Source organism: Brassica rapa, chromosome A03 (assembly GCF_000309985.2).
Source record: "Brassica rapa cultivar Chiifu-401-42 chromosome A03, CAAS_Brap_v3.01, whole genome shotgun sequence".
Classification (NCBI taxonomy): domain Eukaryota; kingdom Viridiplantae; phylum Streptophyta; class Magnoliopsida; order Brassicales; family Brassicaceae; genus Brassica; species Brassica rapa.
Genome location: NC_024797.2, coordinates 20,203,598 through 20,224,546, shown reverse-complemented (window position 1 = coordinate 20,224,546; position 20,949 = coordinate 20,203,598). Strand labels below are relative to the sequence as shown.

At 34.0% G+C, this 20,949-nt stretch overlaps 3 protein-coding genes and 1 pseudogene across 3 annotated transcripts; 2 read left to right on the top strand and 2 right to left on the bottom strand.

The window, feature by feature from the left end:
* The first annotated feature begins 491 nt into the window (after positions 1 to 491).
* Positions 492 to 2,658, top strand: LOC117132878. Its single transcript, XM_033288310.1, has 2 exons — positions 492 to 1,598; positions 1,669 to 2,658. Exons 1-2 carry the CDS (start codon positions 554 to 556, stop codon positions 1,980 to 1,982), a joined length of 1,359 nt encoding a protein of 452 aa, XP_033144201.1. The 5' UTR covers positions 492 to 553; the 3' UTR covers positions 1,983 to 2,658.
* A 6,159-nt stretch (positions 2,659 to 8,817) lies between these two features.
* Positions 8,818 to 9,862, bottom strand: LOC103860224 (annotated as a pseudogene).
* Positions 9,863 to 10,256: 394 nt separating this feature from the next.
* On the top strand, positions 10,257 to 12,813 carry LOC103859980 (calmodulin-like protein 11). The gene is made up of 4 exons (XM_009137586.2): positions 10,257 to 11,257; positions 11,332 to 11,568; positions 11,646 to 11,726; positions 12,512 to 12,813. The coding sequence occupies exons 1-4, from the start codon at positions 11,228 to 11,230 to the stop codon at positions 12,647 to 12,649; spliced, it is 486 nt and encodes a 161-aa protein (XP_009135834.1). The 5' UTR covers positions 10,257 to 11,227; the 3' UTR covers positions 12,650 to 12,813.
* Positions 12,814 to 14,404: 1,591 nt separating this feature from the next.
* Positions 14,405 to 16,912, bottom strand: LOC103859979 (ATP sulfurylase 1, chloroplastic). Its single transcript, XM_009137585.3, has 4 exons — positions 16,322 to 16,912; positions 15,006 to 15,672; positions 14,833 to 14,919; positions 14,405 to 14,744 (listed from the first exon to the last, which is right to left on the bottom strand). The coding sequence occupies exons 1-4, from the start codon at positions 16,816 to 16,818 to the stop codon at positions 14,607 to 14,609; spliced, it is 1,389 nt and encodes a 462-aa protein (XP_009135833.2). The 5' UTR covers positions 16,819 to 16,912; the 3' UTR covers positions 14,405 to 14,606.
* Positions 16,913 to 20,949: the final 4,037 nt, after the last annotated feature.

Below are 20,949 nucleotides of genomic sequence, written 5' to 3'. Positions count from 1 at the left end.
TGGTTGTAGAGAAGGTCTCTCTAAATTGTCTCTAGCAGCTAGGATGATGAATATTAAAACGGATCATAATTTACCTGAGAATTGCATGGATGCATGGGCGGAGTTGTTTAAAGAGTATTTGCCAGAAGACAACGTGTCTGCTGAATCTTATTATGAGATTCAGAAATTGGTTTATAGTCTTGGGTTACCCTCGGAGATGATTGATGTTTGCATCGACAACTGCATGATCTACTGGAAGGAAGATGACAAGTTAGAAGAGTGTCGATTCTGCAAAAAACCACGATTCAAACCGCAAGGCCGTGGGAGGAATAGGGTACCGTACCAAAGGATGTGGTACCTACCAATTACAGACAGATTGAAAAGATTATATCAATCTGAGAGGACTGCTGCGTCGATGAGGTGGCATGCCGAACATGTCCAGAGAGATGGTGAGGTTGCACATCCATCAGACGCAAGAGCGTGGAAACATTTCAACAAGGTACACGGAGATTTTGCTACAAATATTCGGAATGTCTATCTTGGGTTATGCACCGATAGATTTAGTCCATTTGGAATGTCTGGTAGACAATATTCTTTGTGGCCAGTCATTCTTACGCCGTATAATTTACCGCCGGATATGTGCATGGAACAAGAATTTCTATTTTTGACCATATTAATCCCAGGGCCGAAGCATCCAAAACGGTCTCTTGATGTTTTTCTTCAACCGTTGATAGAAGAGCTAAAGCAATTGTGGTCAGAAGGGGTGAGGACGTACGATTGTTCCTTGAAAAACAATTTTACGATGCGAGCAGTTCTGATGTGGACGATAAGTGATTTTCCTGCTTATGGGATGTTGTCTGGCTGGACAACACATGGAAGATTATCTTGTCCGTATTGTCTTGGATCCACGGATGCTTTTCAACTGAAGAATGGTAGGAAGAGTTGTTGGTTTGATTGTCATCGTCGGTTTCTTCCACTTGCCCATCCGTACAGAAGAAATAAGACATTGTTTCGACACAAAAAAATTGTGAGAGACAGTCCTCCTCCATATCTCACCGGCCAGCAGATCGAAGCGGACATTGATTATTACGGAGCTCAGGAAACAGTTAAGGTTGGAGGAAATTGGCATGTTCCTGGAAATATGCCTGATGGGTATGGTGTATCTCACAATTGGCATAAGAAGAGTATATTTTGGGAGCTACCCTATTGGAAGGATCTTCTCTTACGCCACAATCTGGATGTCATGCATATCGAGAAAAACTTTTTTGAGAACATCATGAATACATTACTTAACGTCCCTGGGAAGACAAAAGATAACAAAAAGTCAAGGATGGACTTACCTGATATTTGCTCAAGAAGTGAGTTACATATCAAGAGCAATGGAAACGTTCCTGTTCCCATCTTCCGGTTGTCATCAGCAGCCAAAACAACCTTGTTTGACTGGGTTGCATCGGAAGTTAAGTTTCCTGATGGTTATGTTTCAAATATGTCAAGATGTATTGAACGAGGTCAAAAGTTCTCCGGAATGAAAAGTCATGATTGTCATGTGTTTATGCAACGACTGCTTCCATTTGCTTTTGCCGAGCTCCTTCCAGCAAATGTCCACGAAGCACTTGCAGGTAATTATAAATTTATATATATACATATGTTACGAAATGTTATTAATTTGATTCCTTTTAAAATATACAGCCATCGGAGCATTTTTCAGAGATCTTAGCACACGTACGTTCAAAGAAGAAGTCATCGAACAACTTCATCAGAACATTCCGATCATATTGTGCAACCTGGAGAAGATATTTCCTCCTTCATTTTTTGACGTCATGGAGCATCTAGTTGTCCACCTACCGTATGAAGCATTGCTTCGTGGACCTGTTCACAACGGATGGATGTATCCGTATGAGCGACAGATGAAACATCACCTATGTATTTCACACGAGGATTTACCTTTCACACATATGAGTATGGGAGACATCGGGCAACGAGTAACTACGGAATATGTGTGAAAGGTGAAACAGACTTTTACGGGATATTGCAGGAGATTATTGAAGTGGAATTTCCGGGTTTATTGAAGCTAAAATGCGTCCTCTTCAAATGTGAATGGTTCGATCCTGTTGTGAACCGAGGGATTCGGTATAACAAATTTGGTGTTGTGGATGTCAATTTTGGGAGAAGATACAACAAATTTGAGCCTTTCATTTTAGCTTCACAAGCCGAGCAAGTTAGCTTCCTTCCTTATCCTCGGCTTCGAACTTCCGGGATAAACTGGGTAACTGCTATCAAAGTTACACCTCGTGGACGCATTGTCGTTGGAGAAGAACCGCCCTTGCAAGAAGAAGACGCTATCACTGAAGTTGAGGTACCAGAACAACCAACTGATGAAATCCTTTTGATCGACCCGCAAAACTTTCAATATGAAGATATTCCCGAAGATGCGACAGATGAAGCACGTGAAGACGAGTTCGAGAGAAGCGACGATGATGATTGTAATGATAGTGATGAGAACGAAAACGATTTAGAGTGATGTAATAGTGATGAGAACGAAAACGATTTAGAGTGATGTAATATATGTATCAAATGTTGGATTTCTCTATTGTAACATTTTCTAAAAGAAAGAGTAAGAAGTAGTATGAAATAAGATATGATGTTAGATGATATGTGACTTTGGGGTTTAGGGATTTCATTCTCGGTGTTTAGGGTTAAGCGTCGTAATTTCGTCGTAAATGGAAAAACGCGGGCCTGGTAATTTCGTCGTAAAACGAAAAACACAGGCCTGGTAATTTCGTCGTAAATGAAAAAACGAGGGCCTGGTAAATTCGTCGTAAATGGAAAAACGCGGGCCTGGTAAATTCGTCGTAAAATTACGTCGCTTTTACGACGAATCCTAATCTATATAAGGAGACGCCGAGAGCGAGGCTGCCTCGCTCATTCCTCCCAAATTCCTTTGCTCTCTCTAAGGTAAACTCTCTCTTCTCTCTTTTTTTTTTTTAAATTAGTTTAGGTGATTAGTTAGGTAACGGAATTAGTTTAGGTGATTAGTTAGGTAATTAGTTTAGGTGATTAGTTAGGTAACGGAATAATATTTTTATTATGTCGTAATTGATTAAATTTATTTTAGTTTTTTTAGATGGCTCCTAGAAGAAAATCCAGAGCACCTAGCTATAGAGATTTGTTTGGCGACGATGGTTCCGGTACATCTTCTTCCGGTCCATCGTCTTCCGGTCCATCATCCTCCACCGCAGTTCCAGACTCTCAGCCTTCTCAGAGAGTTGCTTGGAGTCCTCCTCCACCGCATATGCCTCCACCGCAAATGCCTCCACCGCATATGCCTCCACCTCCTCCTCCAGCGGCTGCACCTGAGCCTGTCCCAGAAGGTGCAGTTCATCCGGATTTGCGTGTGCCTTCATATGCCCCATTCGCGAGATATACGGTAGAGGATTTGCTTGCCCAGCCTGGACGGGAGGGTTTGGATGTTCTAGACCCCGATAGACCCCGAGGAACTTATTGGTAAGTTATTAATTTTTATTACATTAAAATTTAAATTATTTTTATTTTTTAACGGTTAAATTGTTTTCCTTTCAGGTTTGGGGCTAACAACCGTGTTGGCCGGAGCGTTTCGAAAACGATTAAGGGTTACTACGACGGGGCATATCCGAACTGGAGCAAGACTCCAAATCACGTTAAGATCACTTGGTTTAAAATGTTTGCGGTAAGATTTTTAAATTTAATTAAATTTTCACTTTTAAATATGTATATATTTTTTAAATATTATTATTAATTGTAATTTTTCAAATTTTTTGTGTTTCAGCAAAAGTGGCATTGGTCTTTGGGAATCACCGAGATGGTGAAGGCGGAATTCGTTGCAAAAGCAAAGATCCGCCTCTGCAACACAGTTTCCGATTGGAAGGACAAGTGGGAGCTCGACGGGTATGAGGGAAAGCCCACTGAGCTCACGAAGGATGTGTGGGATGGCCTCATCGCCTACTGGAAGCACCCCTCTTCGATCAAAAAGGCCAATTCGTGCTCGGCTTCTCGAAGAACGAAGGATAAAGATGGTAATTTGCCCATGCTTCACAGAACCGGCCAAAAACCACATGCAGGCATCCGTCTAGAAGTTGTAAGTTTTGTTTTTAAATATTTATTTTAAAATATTCAATTAATATAATTTTTAATATTTTTTTTTTTGTAGTTGGAGAAGACGGGAGTCTTACCATCTCTGTCTGACCTATTCAAGATGACTCACGCCACATCCGACGGAGTTTTTGTGGATCCTGCATCTGAGAAACTCGCTCAAGCAGTGGCTACTCGGATTGAAGAACGGGAGACGCAACTAACTCAGGAGTCTCCCGATGGATTACCCGTCACATTGTCCACCGAAGAAGCCGACAGAATCTTCGAAGAGGTAGTACAACTAAAAATTTTTGTTTACATTATTTTTAATAACTATATTAATATATGTTTTAATTTTATAGCTGGCTCCTAGAAAGAAGGGACGAATAGTCGGTATAGGCTCTGTTAACCAAGTTGCAAGGGCAACTTCGTCATACACTTCGAGACGGGATGAAGAGACTTCTCAGATGAAAGCTCGAATGGATAGCCAGCAGGTTCGTTTAGACTCTCTTGAGGATTTGCTAGACGTGATGGCCGTGGGAAACCCGGTTATGCAGAGAATGTTGAGTCAGAGACGAGCCGCTCTTGGGTTGCCAGTACGAGATCCCCAAGAGTCCGATCCAACCCGTCAACAGCCGAGCAACCCCACCGACTACTTCGATGATATGTAGTTTTTTTAATATTTTGGTTTGTATTATGAATTTAAATATTATGACTTTTAAATGCTTTTTTATAAATGTTTTTTATTTTCATATTTCGTTTTAAAATTAAAATTATTTAAAATTCAGAATTTTAAATAAATTCAAATTTATATATATATATATTTGAGGTTAAAAATAATATTCAAAATATATTATAAAACGAAACGTCGATGTAGGCTCGACGTAAACATTTACAACTGATTACCGTCGAAAATAATTACGAGTCTTTTACATCGAAGATTTTACGTGGTCTTTACATCGAAATGTTACGTGGAGTTTACATCGAAACATTTACGAGGGTGTTACAACGAAAATGTTTACGTGTGCTTTACATCGAAACCATTACGTGGAGTTTACCACGAAATTTTACGTGTCGTTTACGACGAATCTCTGCCCTGTGCTTTACGAGGAATATATTTCGTCGTAAACTTAACAAGTCATTTACGACGAAACGTCGGTTACGACGGGCGTTTTACGACGAAACGTGTTTCGCGGTTCATTCGTCGTAACACCCCGTTTACGACGAAGTTACAACGTATATTGCCCTCGTAAAAAATATGTTTTCTTGTAGTGATAAGTGAAACAACATATTGCATTGATTATTTTATTTCAATTAAACTTGAATTTCTTTGTGATCTTTTGCTACTGCATAAGAGACATTAATCTAAACTATAAATTAGTAGTTGCAAACTTATACTGATAAATCGATGTTTATAATCTTTATTATGTCAAAGTTAATTATGTGAAATAAATTGACGATATAAATATTAGATTTATATAATTGATTATATGTTATAGTTTTAATACAATCCTCATAAACATGGTCAATGTTTTCTGGTATACAGGTCAAATAAATATTGTAAAAACATATTTATTGGATCCCGTCAATACAAAATAAGATTAAGGGGACGACTGGTTTTCCTGCTACCACCCGCAAACGCAGCTTTTGCAGTTGGTAGCGGTTATCGGCGGTTTGCAACAATCACTCAAATCGCTCTAAACCGCTTCAAACCGCTCTAAATCTCATAAATTCAAAAGCTGGCTCCAGCTAGCGTTTGCGGTTGTGGGCGGTTGCGGGAGGGTAAAATTTTTTTCTTTTTTAAAACAATATATATACAAAAGTAAAAATATTTAATAAAAAATTTAAAATTGAAATTATAAAAATATTAAAATATATCTATTATATTTTAATTAATATTATAAAATTTTATAATAAAAACAATTTCAATAAATTTTCAAAAGTTAAAATTATAACTTTCTAAATATAAATTTTATATTTATTATAATTTTATGATTTTTGATTTTTTATAATTATATTAAATGTAAATATTGTTAATTTATTATTTGACTGTTACCGCATTTGATAGTTAACCAGTCATAAATCATCCGCAAACGCACTAATTTTTAACCGCAGTAGCAGTCGTACAAATCTCTTAAAATCGCTAGAAACCGCAACCGTCCGCATCCACAAACTCCCGCAACCGCAACCGCAACCGCTGCGTTTGAACCAGTCAGACCCTAAATGGCAAAAAAATATCCAGCTTTTACTTTTAGTCTCTTTGGTTGAAATATAACAGACCTCAAAGTTCAACATAAAACACTAGTTATGCACTTTTAGTGTACATCGTTTAAACGGCAATCTTTTGCTTTTTTAAACCTCTATAGGATGTCATTCAATATCTAAGTTTATATGTGTTGAACCAAAAGGTCAAACATAGATACAACACATAAAAGCAATGACATCAAATTGGGTCACCACAACTTTTAATAAGGTTGGCATTGTACTGCTTTTTGACTTTAGAAAATTAAAATGCATCCAGAAACTCTACGGAAGCTTGTGCCATTACTAGGTAGCGTATCCATTTTGGCACTTTATGTAAGTTAGTATGACTAAATTCTACCAAGACCATATAAGTAATAGTATAACTGATTACTTCAATTACTGTATATTTCTATAACCAAAATATAACTTCATCATTTAAATGACTATATTGACTGTATATTTGTATTTAGGGTTTAGGAATCAACCCACATATTGTTGAATTTCAGTCAAGAAATTAAATTAACCACAACTAAAACTTATTTAGTCCATAACTTAGATTCGGTTGGATTTGATGCGATTATTTGTAACACTCATAAGTTCTATATACAGGTCTGTTTTTGTTTCAGATTCGCTTATTTCATGCATAAAGATATTAAATTCATCCTATTAATTCATCCAAATAGGATACACATTAAAAATATAAAAAATACTAATAATACAATCAATATTTTTAGTTTATTTTTATAAACTTATTCAGAGTGAAATTTTATAAAAAAAAAATTCATCTAAAATTTAAATGATTGTTTATAGTTTATTAATTATGGTAATAATTAGGATTTAAATTATTTTGTTTATAATTGAATTTTATAGTTCAATTTTGTGTTATAATTGTGTTAAATAATGTAAAATAATTAGATATGATTCATGTCATATTTTTAATAAATCATGTCATTAGCTTTCTAAAAATGATTGTGGTATAAACACTTAAACAATCACTTGTTAAATAATATCTAGGATGCTTATGCTTAGATTTGACATAGATCTGATATTCAAAAGAATCTTCTTAAAAAAAAGTCTATGACAAATAAATCGTTTTAATATAAATTATATACATGACAACTATAGATTTTTCTATAGATCTTAACATCTGTAAATGTCTGAGATTAGATCACCATAAATAATTTCACAATTTTTCATTTTTTTTCTCGACAAACGGATTTTGGTCCGCAATAGGATTGTATGTTATAATTTACCATAACATCCAAAATCGTTATACTTTTAAAAAATCAAAACTGTTACTGATGCTTATTAATAGAGCAAAAATAAAGCTAAAATTCAATTAATGGGTTTAGAATAATCTGTGGAAATTGCCAACTCAAGTATGAGATTCTCCAATTTGTTGAAATACAGATCTGCCAGGAAATAGAAAATACTCTTTTAGAATTAATTTATTTAATTTATTAAAAATAAAGAAATGAGTAATACAATAAATATAAACCATTATTTATATAAAATAATAAAGTATTAGAAAATTTTTTTTTGTTTCAATTTAATTGATGTTTCAAATTTTTATACAAAAAGTTAGTGTTATTAACCGACTGTGACCATTTCTATTTTGCAGTATGATTTTCTATTGGTTGAATTAGCTTTGGTAATAATATTTTAATGTAAGAGATATAAATTGAATAAAAGTATTCTTAATCCAAGAATAAAAAATTTTAAACATCAAGTAATATGAGCAGAAGAAGAAGTAATACATATTTATTTCAATAAAATAGTCTCAATCGTACATGCATAATTAACAAGTAATCAAACCATTTGTTTTGTTTATTGTGTTTCCCATATCATCTTAAACGTATATGGATGGAGTAGGAATGGTTTAGCTAGCAACTGTTCTTTTCTAAATTGCGTAACTGATGAATGTATGTTGTGGATGTATAACTGTATTTGCTATTCAGTAAATAAAGAAGCTGACAAAAAAAAAAAGTAAATAAAGAAAAATTACAAAAAGATATTGACCTCACGAGGTACATTATTGTTGGCACATGTATGTGTAATAGATGCTATAAGTACCTTTTCCATCTAAACAAATGTTTAGTTAATTTACATTGTTCATTTTTCTAAACAAATGTTTTGTTAATAGTTACCTTTTAGTTGTGCGTAAAGATAGTTTAGTCAACAAAGTTTCATAGCGAAAGTTGGAAAGAGTAGTAGTAATATGTAATACTCCTTCCGTTCCATAAAGTAAGATTTTCTATAGTTTATTTTTGGTACACAAAATTTTTTTAAATATGTTTTTAAGGTATTTTTATATACTTTTGAAAAACATTAATTATGAATATTTGAATTGATTAAATTTTATTGACTGATAGTTATTAGAAAGTGTATTGAAAAATAAATTCTAAATTAAATTATAAACATTTATTGTATTTTTAATAAACGTGAAAACTTTATAAAATTTTACTTTCGGGAACGGAATAAGTATTTTATTTGTTTTATGGAGAATATCACCTTAACCCTTTTATATAAATTAAAAATTACATTTATTTAAGAAATAATATCTAAGATAATTAATAATATTTATTAGATCAAATTATTTTTCAGTTAATAATTAGAATTATATATATATTGCATTAAATTATAAAGTAATTATTTATGTAACAATAAAATGCTAAAATAATATTTAATTGAAACTTATGAGTAGTATAAAAAATAGGGAATTTGCACCACATAACCTAAAAAGAAATTTTAATTAGGTATATGGACATCTACTGTTGAACTTTCATAAATCCCAAATGAACCCTTACAAAATAGATTATGAGTAAAAAATATAACAAAATAGTCTCTTGGTTTTACCCCAAAACTTTAGAAGTTATTGTCTCCTTTAATTCCTTCTCACTCTTCAGTTTCATCGTACAAACTCTCTTTTTCCTTTTTCTTCCTCTTCCACTGCTTGTTCTCTGTTTTTTCTCCCTTCCATCATCAACTCCGACATGAACTCTTCGGACACACGAATCCTCAACTTATCTCCTGTTCCTCCCTTATGTATAAGAAATGGCTGCTGCTGCTGAGTCCCGGCGGATTTTCTGACCAACACGACTCCGTTTTGAGAAGATTTCAAGGCGGCGATGGTTAAGAACGAGAGGCTGTTCATGAAGAAATCAGACAGAAGGAGAAAGTAGTTGAGTCCGAGCTTGAGCGTGTCCGTTTCGGACAGAACAGGTGTCCTCTGTCCGATGTATAGCGAGTCTGATCTGTAGATTTTGTGCTTTGGTAAGTCTCTTGTGAGCTCAGAGACCACCACTGAACGGTCGTAGACTTCTAAAGAACCGTCGGATCTTACGAGCTTGATCCTTCGATGGTTTCCGCCTTCGCCGCGGTTGCTGATGGATTGGCTCGGCCGGGGATGGAGACAGAGCCAACCTGATGGAGCTCTGTGTAGCTTTACGAGTTAGACTCTCGAACTTCGCGATATTATCATGACCCATTTAGTATTAACAAGAAAACACGAAAACTCTTCATTTCTCTGTTGCGAGAAAAACGTCGTAAAGAACGTTGCTGCGGAGGAGAGAGAGAAATAATCTTTGTAGTTTCAGTAACAAATGAGACGAAGTTTTGCTTTGTATATTTTTACACTATTTTTTTACATTGTGAGACTTACGTTTATACAAAATGATTAGATACATAGGGATTGATTTGTAATTTCTCTCCATTTTTCTTACCACTTTTGCAAATACTTTTGAATTTTGCATAGATACCTAATTACCATTGTTTTTTTGTATATTGAGCTAAATGAGCCTAAAAAATATAACAATCTATTTATCATAATTTTTTATAGGTTGAAATCTCATCTAACTCATTAATCCATGTTATCTAACCCAATAATATTTGAACTTACCCGAAGTTAGTTTTTTCGATCATCTTTATATCATTAAATAAATTACCTGACTGAACCAAATATGCAAAGTTGCAGTTAGGATCAGTGGCGGAGCCAATATCACATTTTAGAAGAGTTATTTATTAAATTAATTATGTAATATTGTCAAGAAAATATAAAAATGGGTCAAAAAAAAAGAATTGGTCTTCAGTTATGGGGTCAAGCTAAAGGTTTTTAACCAAATATTCCAACTACCTAAGATTTATATGTGAAATTCACTTTTTATAAAAATCACAGGGGTCAACTAATTCCTTTCCTAGTGGCGAAGCCAACCTTTTAGAAGGTGGGTTAGTCGACCCATGTGAATTTTATGCAAATTTTTTTTTTACTTGTATTTGTAGAAAATATTGAAAAAATATTGCAAAATTTAGACTACTAAACCATTTAATATATGTTAATTGTGAAACTGACCCTCATGCAAAATTTGGCTAGCTCCTCCACTGTCCCCTTCCCACCACATAGCTCTGCCACTGGTTAGGATGACCGGCAGTCTTGACCACTGCGGTTTGTAAGGATAACTTATAAGGTTGTGTATATTATTAAGCTTACTATATATTGTCAATATACTGAGAAAAGGAAAATAAACAGTTTCTACAAACCTAAGCCGTGTCCATTAGTATACGAAAAAAAAATAACAACATGTAACTGTCAATAAAATTGACATGATGTTGATGTTCAAAATATAGCCGAATATCTCAAGAGAACAATACTTAATTACTTATTAGTATATTGGTATGTGCGATTTTCTACGCGGAAAATAATTGTAAAAAGAGTTTCAATCAAATCACTATCGTTAACCAAAAAAAAATCCCACCAGACTCGTTAGTAGTGAATTCTTTTACGGAAATAATATTTTGTCATGTGACTTTGAATTAAATTTTCCAAATAAAAAGGTAGAAAAGTGAACGAGTCCAAAGCAGGACAGTAGAAAGCAAAGACTTCTACAAATATGAAAGCAGAATGAGAGTTGAAGACTTGAAGCATTTCAAGGTTTATTTTTTCTACTTTCTTCTCTCTTCTCTATCTCTCGTTCTTACAAAAACAGTTTTATTTGGATGGACCAGACACAACAACAAGAACTGACGCAAGAACAGATAATGGAGTTGAATGAGGCATTTTGTCTGTTTGACAAAGATGGTGATGGTTGCATCACTGCTGATGAACTTGCCACTGTGATCCGGTCGTTGGACCAGAATCCGACCGAACAAGAACTTCAAGATATGATCAATGAGATCGACTCTGATGGTAACGGCACCATCGAATTCTCTGAGTTCCTCAACCTCATGGCCATCAAAATCCAGGTTTACAATAAGTATAAGAAACTAGATCAATCATATTCATTTTTTGTATATTTGTTGATTAACCATTTTTTTTGTAGGAAACCGATGCAGATGAGGAGCTGAAAGAAGCATTCAAAGTGTTTGACAAAGACCAAAATGGCTACATCTCTGCCAGTGAGGTTAGCATATACTAGTAGTTAATTCCATTTGCGTGACGCATATATATATATATTTGTATTACTAGTTAGATATGCTTTGATTTGATCAAGTACCATAGAACAAATATCAGTTCGATGTACTCCGTTGCGCATTGTTGTACAACACAGTACGTGTGGTGTAATTATAATTTTATTTAATTCAATGATTGGAGACATATCGATATATAACTATGACTGATAGTATTTCTATATAATAATTCAGTGGCTAAAGCGTATTTTCTATATAGATCAGTGTCTAGATTAGTTACATGAAGCTATGAATCATGGATAGAAACTTTTGAATTAATGACAATGTCAGACAACAAGGCTAGACTATATTTCAAGTTTTACAAGAGATTCTTAGGTGTCTTATTCATTTTTTTTTCTAAAATTCATATTTGAAATTTTAGACAAGAAAATAACAAGAAGATATAGCTGTTTATTTTGTTGTTAATTAATTAGAAAGTGTCTGTCTTGCGTCGTAGAAACTAGATAGGTCAATTGTTTGAGGCTTCGAGCTAGCTGGCATGGTGACTTTTTGGACGATAACGAGGTCAAAAGAAATATTTTAAAATTCTATAAACATTTAGTAAAATGTGTATGATTTTATTGGTTTATTGGGCCAGAGCACATGTCACCTAGTGCAAATAATATGTATACATATTCTTTTCACACACGTAAATGTTTTTGTTTAAATCAAAAATCAAAATATCAGAAATGTTTTTTTTTGTAACTGAAATATCAGAAATATTGATATATAATTGCAGTTGAGACATGTAATGATCAGTCTTGGGGAGAAGCTTACAGATGAAGAGGTTGATCAGATGATAAAGGAGGCAGATTTAGATGGTGATGGTCAAGTCAATTATGATGAATTTGTGAGGATGATGATGGCCAGTGGTTAATGTATTTTACCCGTTAATGTATGATCTTTATATAATTTGTTTCTCTTTTTATCTTCTTCAGAATACTATATTTCACTTTCCTATTAAATTAAACTAAGTTATTTGTATTCGATTTTTTTTTTGTATTAACATGTATGGCTGGCAATAATCACTATTTCATTTTTTATATTTTAAAATGTCTGAAACACTAATCACAAATTTAAACAATATAATGCTTAATTACAACAATTAATCGATAGTTCAGGTGTTAATTAGTTAGCTTATGTTTTTTATGTTCATTTTGTAGTATATAATTTACTAAGCTATTGTAAATTAGTAACATAATTCGATTAATCAGATGTCTGACTGTCAGTGTTAGAATCAGTTAATCACCTGAATGACCGATTACTGATCTACTATCTCATGTTAGAAAATGGAGGATAAAATCTTTGCATATTTCAGTTCCAGTTGGCGTTAAATACTCGGATGCACATACAAAAAGCCTTTGGTTGGTACAATCATAATCATATTAAATTTATAAACTTCAAAAACTCTACACGTCTTTTATAAAGTGCACCGTTATGGTGATAGCTTGATGTGAAGTTTGTCCAAACATCTGAGTGCGTGACTTTCAAAAACATATTCTTATCAAGTAAAAAACAAAATAAAGCTTTTTTGTCAACAAACCAAAATAAATATGGCTAATTAATGAAAAAAAAATAACGAGGCAAATGAAAATCCTTTTGTATATATATTGTTAATTTTAGAAGTGTCTTAAATTTCTTTGAATTCATTGTTCATAGCATATATATAAACATCATTATTGATATAGATATCTCAAATCATATAAAACTATATAATATTAATTTTATTTTATAGTATAATTAAGTTATAAAGTAAAAATCTTAAGCAAATTATACTGTATAGAAAACATAACTTTTGAACTTCTAACAATTTGTTGTTAGTCTTTCATATAAAGTTTGAATTTTTTTCTTTTCAAAATTTATTTTCTTTCTTTTTCAAATTTTCAATATTGTAATGTTAAAAGAGTCGTTAAAATCGTGGAAGAAGTATAAACATCTAAGATAGAAACATATTATATAATAACCGGCCGTCACGTAACCAAAATGGTTAACTACACTTACTAATATTGGGGTGGTTGAGTTTCTCAAGAGATTTGCTGACCCTGAGAGGCTGAGTTGGGGTCAAGGGGGAGTTTTTGTGGCGGTCGCAGCTTAGTCATGGCCGATTGGATGGTTGGTGAAGCCTTCTTTAACTACCTCAAATCAAATGGAAGAAGAGATCATGAGAACCTCTTTATGCAGGATTTGATTTATAACAGGGATTTAAGTACTGATTTGTTTTTGTTTTTAACTATTTGATTTGAATGACATTGAAAAGGTTTTTTAAACATACCTTTATACTAAACATCTGTTTAGAACTGGCCAATATTGTCTCCTTCAAGGCTGGCCAAGTCAAGAAGACACCGGGCTTGTGCATCACACCATGTACAATCTGATCTCCTTTAAAGATCTTGAAGGTGATTCATCTGAAAACAACTGGGACGAGGGGTTTAAGTAGTGTTTTTCCCTCACTAATCTCTTCTATGGTTCCTTTCTTGGAAGCAAAGGCATCTAGGAGGCTCTTGAGACCTTAAGGGTCCATATCTTCAGCTTTTCTCCCTACATAGCCATGCTGATATATAAGAGTTTCTTTTTCGAAAGAATGTTAAATTTATTCAACGGCATAGATTCTTATATTCTTATGAAAGTTGCATAGAAAAAGCAAAGCTGCGTTTGTTTTCATATAAACACAATCGTTTTGATATGGTACTACAAGTTCATCGGACGGTTTAGTTGGATCAAGTATTACAACTTTTGTAAAAGAAAAGGAGTCTCTATATATAGGCTTGTCCTATACAACAATATGACTCTCGCCACAAGGCCCACAACACAAAGCCAGAGATAGTTTCTTTGTCTTAGGCAGAAACCACTTCCGGTAGTCTACCATTACCTGCCGGAGTCAAGCTGTCATAGTAATCCACCAGAACTTGCCATCCACCTGGACACATGAATCCATCTGGAGGGTTTTCTTTGTTCTTGGCCAACGTGCGCATCTGAAAAAAAAAAACAAAGAGAGATTTTCATCAGAACACCATGAAGAACTTTACAATGTTAAATTGTCTTTGGGAGCTGTGGAATTACCTTAGTGCCTGAGATAAACAAGAAATCTTGAGGCCTCGAGGGATCGAAGAAAGCCATCTTCCCTTGAGTCTTGTCATATGCAGCAACCTGATAGAAACAAGAAGTCAGATCTCATCACTGCCGTACAAAAAAACAAAAGTGTAAATCTATTGAATTGGGTTTATTAATATTACCTTGAAAGGAAGGATATTGAGTCTTTCGAGTCCAGGAGCCATGCTTAGCACTTTCTTTCCATGATCAGCATCGTAAAGATCACGTTTCTCTACTGGATGACCCATCCCAGCAGGATCACGACCCACAATGTAGAAGTTAGCACCAGCATTGATCCTAGCCTTTGCGTGCCACTGCACTTCTGTTGGACCAGCGTAATGCATGGGAGACGGGAATATGGAAACCACTGTGGTCTCTGGATCAAGAACACCGTCCTCAAGCACCTTCTCGTGCTGCTTCATCCTCCAGCTTAGAGGAACATCATCAGCCTTTGTGTACCCTCCTAACGGATGAAGCAAAAGGATAGGGTTCTTGTACCCCATTTCAAGAAGTCTCCTACGAGTATCAGTCATAAGGAGTGCGTGACCGTTGTGGACCGGGTTCCTGAGCTGGAAAGCAAAGACGGCATCCGCGCCGCGCTTCTCAAGCTCTTTGCGGAGCTCAGCAGGGGAAAGCCTGAAACGGTCAAGGCCATCATTGTACTTGACTGGCTCTAGAACCTCAAGGTCACCACCTATGAGCCAGTTTCCAGCATTGGTTATGGCTTCTTCTACGTAAGGCAAACCTGGAGCGGTCGTACCCCATGTTCTGGCTATCCGCTCTTCCTTGGGATGCTTGTAAATCTCAATGCTGATCAAACAGAAAACAAAATTAATCTACAAAAGGACTGTATAAACCTTTTTAGATGCTACAGTGATGCAAAGTAGGGATATAATTTTGGACAACACCAAACTTGTCGAACCAAACCGAATCGAACCGAAATTTTCGGGTTTCAGTTCTTATTCATTTATGAGTTAATGTGGTAGATTAAAAATTCGATTTTTGGTTCGGTAATTGGTTAGTTAGATTTTCCACTTTTTTAAAATATAGCCAATCTTGAACAGTTTTCGAAACCAGATTAACATAACTACTAAATTTTGAATATAAATTAAAATGAAAACCCCAAATTTTTAAGTGAGATTAAACTGAAACCAAAAACTCTGGTTTAATTCACAGTTTTTATCACCCGAACTAGTTGAATACCAAACCGAACCAAATTTTTATTCGGTTCAGTTTGGCATAATTTGTGCTAACCGAACTAACCAAAAGAACCGGATTACCCGAACCTAACTAACAGTTCGAACGCATGCCTAACTAACCCAAAGTCTTTCTTTAGCCTTTGGTCTGTCTGAAAGGAGTGACAGCTTAAATGACCAATCAGATCTGATCCTACTTCAATCATATCATTGTCTAATCTCAGGCCCACAGAAACATAAATACAATCTAAACAAAAACTTACTCGGTGAGGATAGCGACGGGATTACCGTCGGAATCAACAAGCGCGACGCGCTTAGACTCGCCGATACTAGCCTTTTGCTCGTCGTCTATAGCGAGGACGATAGGCACCGACATGTTGACAACCGATCCGTCGTCAAGACGAAGCGAGTTGAAATGAAGAGTTTGGAGGAACTCGGACTCTCTCATGAACCCTCCGAGTGGGCTCGCCCAGCCTTCGCTCAAGACGTGCATCCACTGCATGTCTATCGCCGTCAGCTCCACGCGCGGCAGCTCCGTCGCCGCCTCGTGCTTCTTCTCCCGCCGTCGTGGCTCCTCCACGATAAGCTCTACGAGCTTTCCGCCGTCGGGCGTGATCAGCCCGGCGTGAACGGTGATGTTTCGACGGCGAGGTTTCGACGGGAAAGAAACGGCGGCGATGGGGAGATCGGAGGATGGAGATTTGGTGAGTGGCTGAGAGAGGAAAGGAGTTTTGTTGAGGGCTGCAGCCATGGACGCCATTGAAGCTTCTCTCTCAGGCTATGGCTGCTTCAGTGGAGAAGCCGTGAGAGAGACGAGGAGCTTTTATAGTGTTAAAGAGTAATTAAAGGACCATATCTGCAAATATTCATCTACGTGGATACTATATATAAATAATTTTATTAAATGTATGAAATATTAACAAGGTTGCCTTATTGGTATGGTGCAGAGTCATTGCAAGTGTTGCTCTGTTTTTATTTTATAAGTACTAGATATCTTTCATTTTTAGACTGTAAATCCTTCTGGATTTTATGTCATATTCCTATGGAAAGTCTGAAAATTTCATGGATATATTTTTATGTTTTCCGAGGAATATTGACAGAGTTTGGAAACGGTAATGGTGTTTTAAGGTTAGATAATTGATATTTTGTTGTTAGGGAAATAAAATAGAATTAAAAGTTAGGAAATGTGAGGTCAGTGTGTGGACTGATGCTACAGTTGAATATATCCAAGAATACGGTCAGGTTCGAGTTCGACCATCAATTTGCTAATGGGATATATACACCACTCCAACTGCCACGTTACATCAGGAATATTTATTTTTCTCTGAATATGCTTTTTCATTTTTAGAATAATATTTTACTGGAGATCATGAAATAAAATATGTCGACCGCAGAAAATAAGCCGTGGTTCACTGTTAAACCTAATGAATATTTTATATATTTTTTAAAAAAAACTTTTTTAATAAAGCAAACTCATATAATCAACAATTTATTATTATTCCAATCTTTTTCATAATATTTATGAATATTCAATTATATTAATTGTCTTAGTCTCTTTTTTTTTTAAATTGTTTTAGTCTCTAAGTAAGATTATGTTTACAACCTCGTGTATTGAATAAGTTCCAAAAAATCTCTTATACAACTCTTTTCTCTAGGATATTAATTTATGTTATCACGATTAATAAATATATTTTCAAGTCTAGTATGGTATTAGAGACAAGGTTAATATTGCTCTAAAAAACATAATTTTCACTTTTCAATTGTTTTTTTTTACTATTAATCTTTTTATTTTGTTTTCTACTAAGTCTAGTGCTTCTCTAATCAACACAATAAAATATTATGGCATCAGAAACAATTATCATTATTTCCATTGTTGTTTTCTAGGCATTATTCTTCATCGCCTAAAACTATTTGACAATCATTTATTTGACTATCATTTTAGTGACGTACTAGTATTTCACGGGGGAAAAAAAGTTTGTCAGACACTCGATCTTTCTTGTCAATGATACGAGCAATAAAAAGTTTATAATTAGTGTGTTGAAAGTTCTTTCAACTCTTAGAATTAACTAGAGATTTTTTCCGCGCTTCGCGCGGATTGTGTCTTATAAATTTATTTTATTTATAATATTATTTGTCAGTTTTTTTCTTTTACATTAACTTCTTGTTTTTCCAATGTTAGTTTTTTTAATTTAAATTTATATATTTATAATTTATAATTTTTCTTGTCGTAGATGGAGAATTATATTTTTTATTGATGGTTTTTTGTATGTGACATAAACTTTTTGAAATTTTAAAATAATGTTATATATAGTACGATTAACACATTAAAGAAGATAAACATATTCAGACACATTTTACACAGGTTATATATGCATAATTTTAAACATTATATATGTATATATTATAAGTTTGAAACATGTAAATGCTTTCTAAAGCTAAATACTTGTTCTGAGTTTACATAACTTATCAAAAGTTTTATCTCTTTTTAAATTCAAATCACAGAAAAAATATCAAAAATTCAGTATAGAAGAGTTTTTTGGGCTTTTAAATCAACATTGAAAAATTACATGAATCAGATAACAACAGTTTTATAAACAACTGGATAAAATTTGACCGAGCAAAAAATTTTCACAAAATATGTTCTTTCTTCTTCAAATTGCAAAGAGCCTATAGGCACAAGAAAAAAAAAATCATAATTTTTGTTTTCACTTATATAACATTTCTTCTCCTTTACACACAGAGTTTATTACACTACTATAAGCATTAGAGAACTCTATTCATATAAGATTCACATCTATGCATTTTGACAAAGAAGAATTTTAGCCATCTTAAGTTTCGGAATGGACCAACTTCAGTCATATAAACTATATTTTTCTATTATTCAAATCTTACAATTTTAATATATGTGCAGATTTTCATGTGAAAAAGCATGCATGCCATCTATCATTCAACCTATTACTTTTTCCAAAGTAAACACTATAATCCTCGTTTGGTTAGCTCCCCAAACTAATCTCTTTGGATCAGTTTACTAAAAAATATGGATACAAATGTCAGAACAGAATATAAACACTATCAATAACAAATATTGGCACAAGACTATTTGGTTCAAGGAACATATTCCACGTAATGCGTTTATATCATGGCTGGCTTTACGGAGAAGACTGCCAACCAAGGATCGCTTGAGGCGTTGGGGGTTAAATGTCTCAGGAACGTGCGTCCTTTGTAATCTGGAAATAGAGACTCACCATCATCTCTTCTTTGAGTGCTCTTTCTCTCGCTTGATATGAGAGCCTTTTGCTGCTGAAGTTTGGATTTCTCCTCCGGTTGATCTACACTCTATTGCAGCCTGGATCAATCAACCTCGCGTCAACGCAGATGCGCATGCTACTCCAGTCATCAAGCTCTACTTTCAGTCAGCCATCTACCTGCTGTGGAAAGAGCATAATGCTTGTGTGTTCACAGCTGTCTCCTCACCTTCATCAGTCATCCTTGCCTCTCTCAACTGTATGATGCGTGACCGTCTCCTCTCTTACCCGGCAAGTTCTTCTTTCTCATCTTCTCTATTTCTTTTTATCTTTCTTGTATAAGACTTCCTTAATGTTTTTCTTACCTTGAGTTGTTGTTGGTTGTTTTTGTTTTCTTGCTGGAATAAGTTGTTTAAAAACAACAATGTAACCTTTCAGAAAATGATAATCTAACATCTTACCAAAAAAACAACAAATATTGACTTATTTATGTGAATATATATTTTATTTTAAATCATTATAGTAGACGAAGAAAGCACCATAATTTGTACAGCAAATTTTCTTAGATTCACCTCATCATACTCACCATTTTAATTACATAATTTTACATGAGCTTTTTCACCCTTCCCGGTTATTTTCTCTTTATTTATAACTACAATATAAAGTTATGAACTATATATATTATAAATTAATAATTTATTTACCCTTGAAGTCTAATGATTAAAAATAGAACATAATTCAATATAGATATATGATTCTATTAATAAATTAGCAGTTACAAATTTGAAATTTCTAGAAATATCAAAAGTCGTATGTTAGTTAATTATTTTCTAAATGACATCTATTTCTAAATCTTTTTGGATGAAAATATTTTTGGGCTGCGAGATTTTTCTTTACCTGGTCCACCGGCAAATATTTTTGCAGTCTTTTATATATTTTTTTTTGGTTTTACAGCGTTCGGACTGGTCCGAGTGGGATATTCAGTGATGTTACGTGATATAAATCAAGGAGCATAGGCAATAGTTTTTATCTAAGTGACATGGCAGTTTGATAGGTGGAGATTATTTTGTCCATGTGGCACCTCTAGAAAAGTTAGAATTTAGTTTCTTTTATATAGTAGGATTCCAACGAGGATGTCGAAAGTTTCTTAAATCTTTTCAACTATATTGTTACGTGAAAATATTTTGTCGAAACTCACAAAGTGAAGCCCACATCAATTCTATGTCACTAGATTATTGGTTTTTTAAATTATTATTATTATTTTTTGATTAACCTGAGATATCTCAAACCTATGGAGATACCTTCTTTTTAGATATTCAAATGGTCCTAAAGCATGATCTTTTAAATTATTGATATTTTTTATTCGTTCTTTACTATTTCAAACTTTTTATTTTACAGCAAATTAATCAATAATTGATTTATTTAGTAAAATCCCATTTTTTTTTTGGTTTTTGTGTTTCATAAATAGAAACTTACTTTGTTTGATTTAGACACATAAACAGTTTTGTTTTAAAATAGAATCCAAAATATTTAACTCTTGTTTTTAATCAATTGTTATTTTATTTATTTTTAATAAACTTTGTTATATTTTTCGATTTGTATTACATAATTATAAGACTAAAACATATACAAAGATGAAAGATGAA

Coding starts and splice junctions, on each gene's coding strand:
- LOC117132878 (XM_033288310.1), top strand. CDS start 554: ATGTCTGGTAGACAATATTCTTTGTGGCCAGTCATTCTTACGCCGTAT. Junction 1,599..1,668: donor TGTCCACGAAGCACTTGCAG/GTAATTATAAAT, acceptor TAAAATATACAG/CCATCGGAGCATTTTTCAGA.
- LOC103859979 (XM_009137585.3), bottom strand. CDS start 16,818: ATGGCGTCCATGGCTGCAGCCCTCAACAAAACTCCTTTCCTCTCTCAG. Junction 14,920..15,005: donor TCAATATCCTTCCTTTCAAG/GTAATATTAATA, acceptor TGTTTCTATCAG/GTTGCTGCATATGACAAGAC. Junction 14,745..14,832: donor TGTTTATCTCAGGCACTAAG/GTAATTCCACAG, acceptor TTTTTTTTTCAG/ATGCGCACGTTGGCCAAGAA.
- LOC103859980 (XM_009137586.2), top strand. CDS start 11,228: ATGAGAGTTGAAGACTTGAAGCATTTCAAG. Junction 11,258..11,331: donor AAGACTTGAAGCATTTCAAG/GTTTATTTTTTC, acceptor TGGATGGACCAG/ACACAACAACAAGAACTGAC. Junction 11,569..11,645: donor TCATGGCCATCAAAATCCAG/GTTTACAATAAG, acceptor TTTTTTTTGTAG/GAAACCGATGCAGATGAGGA.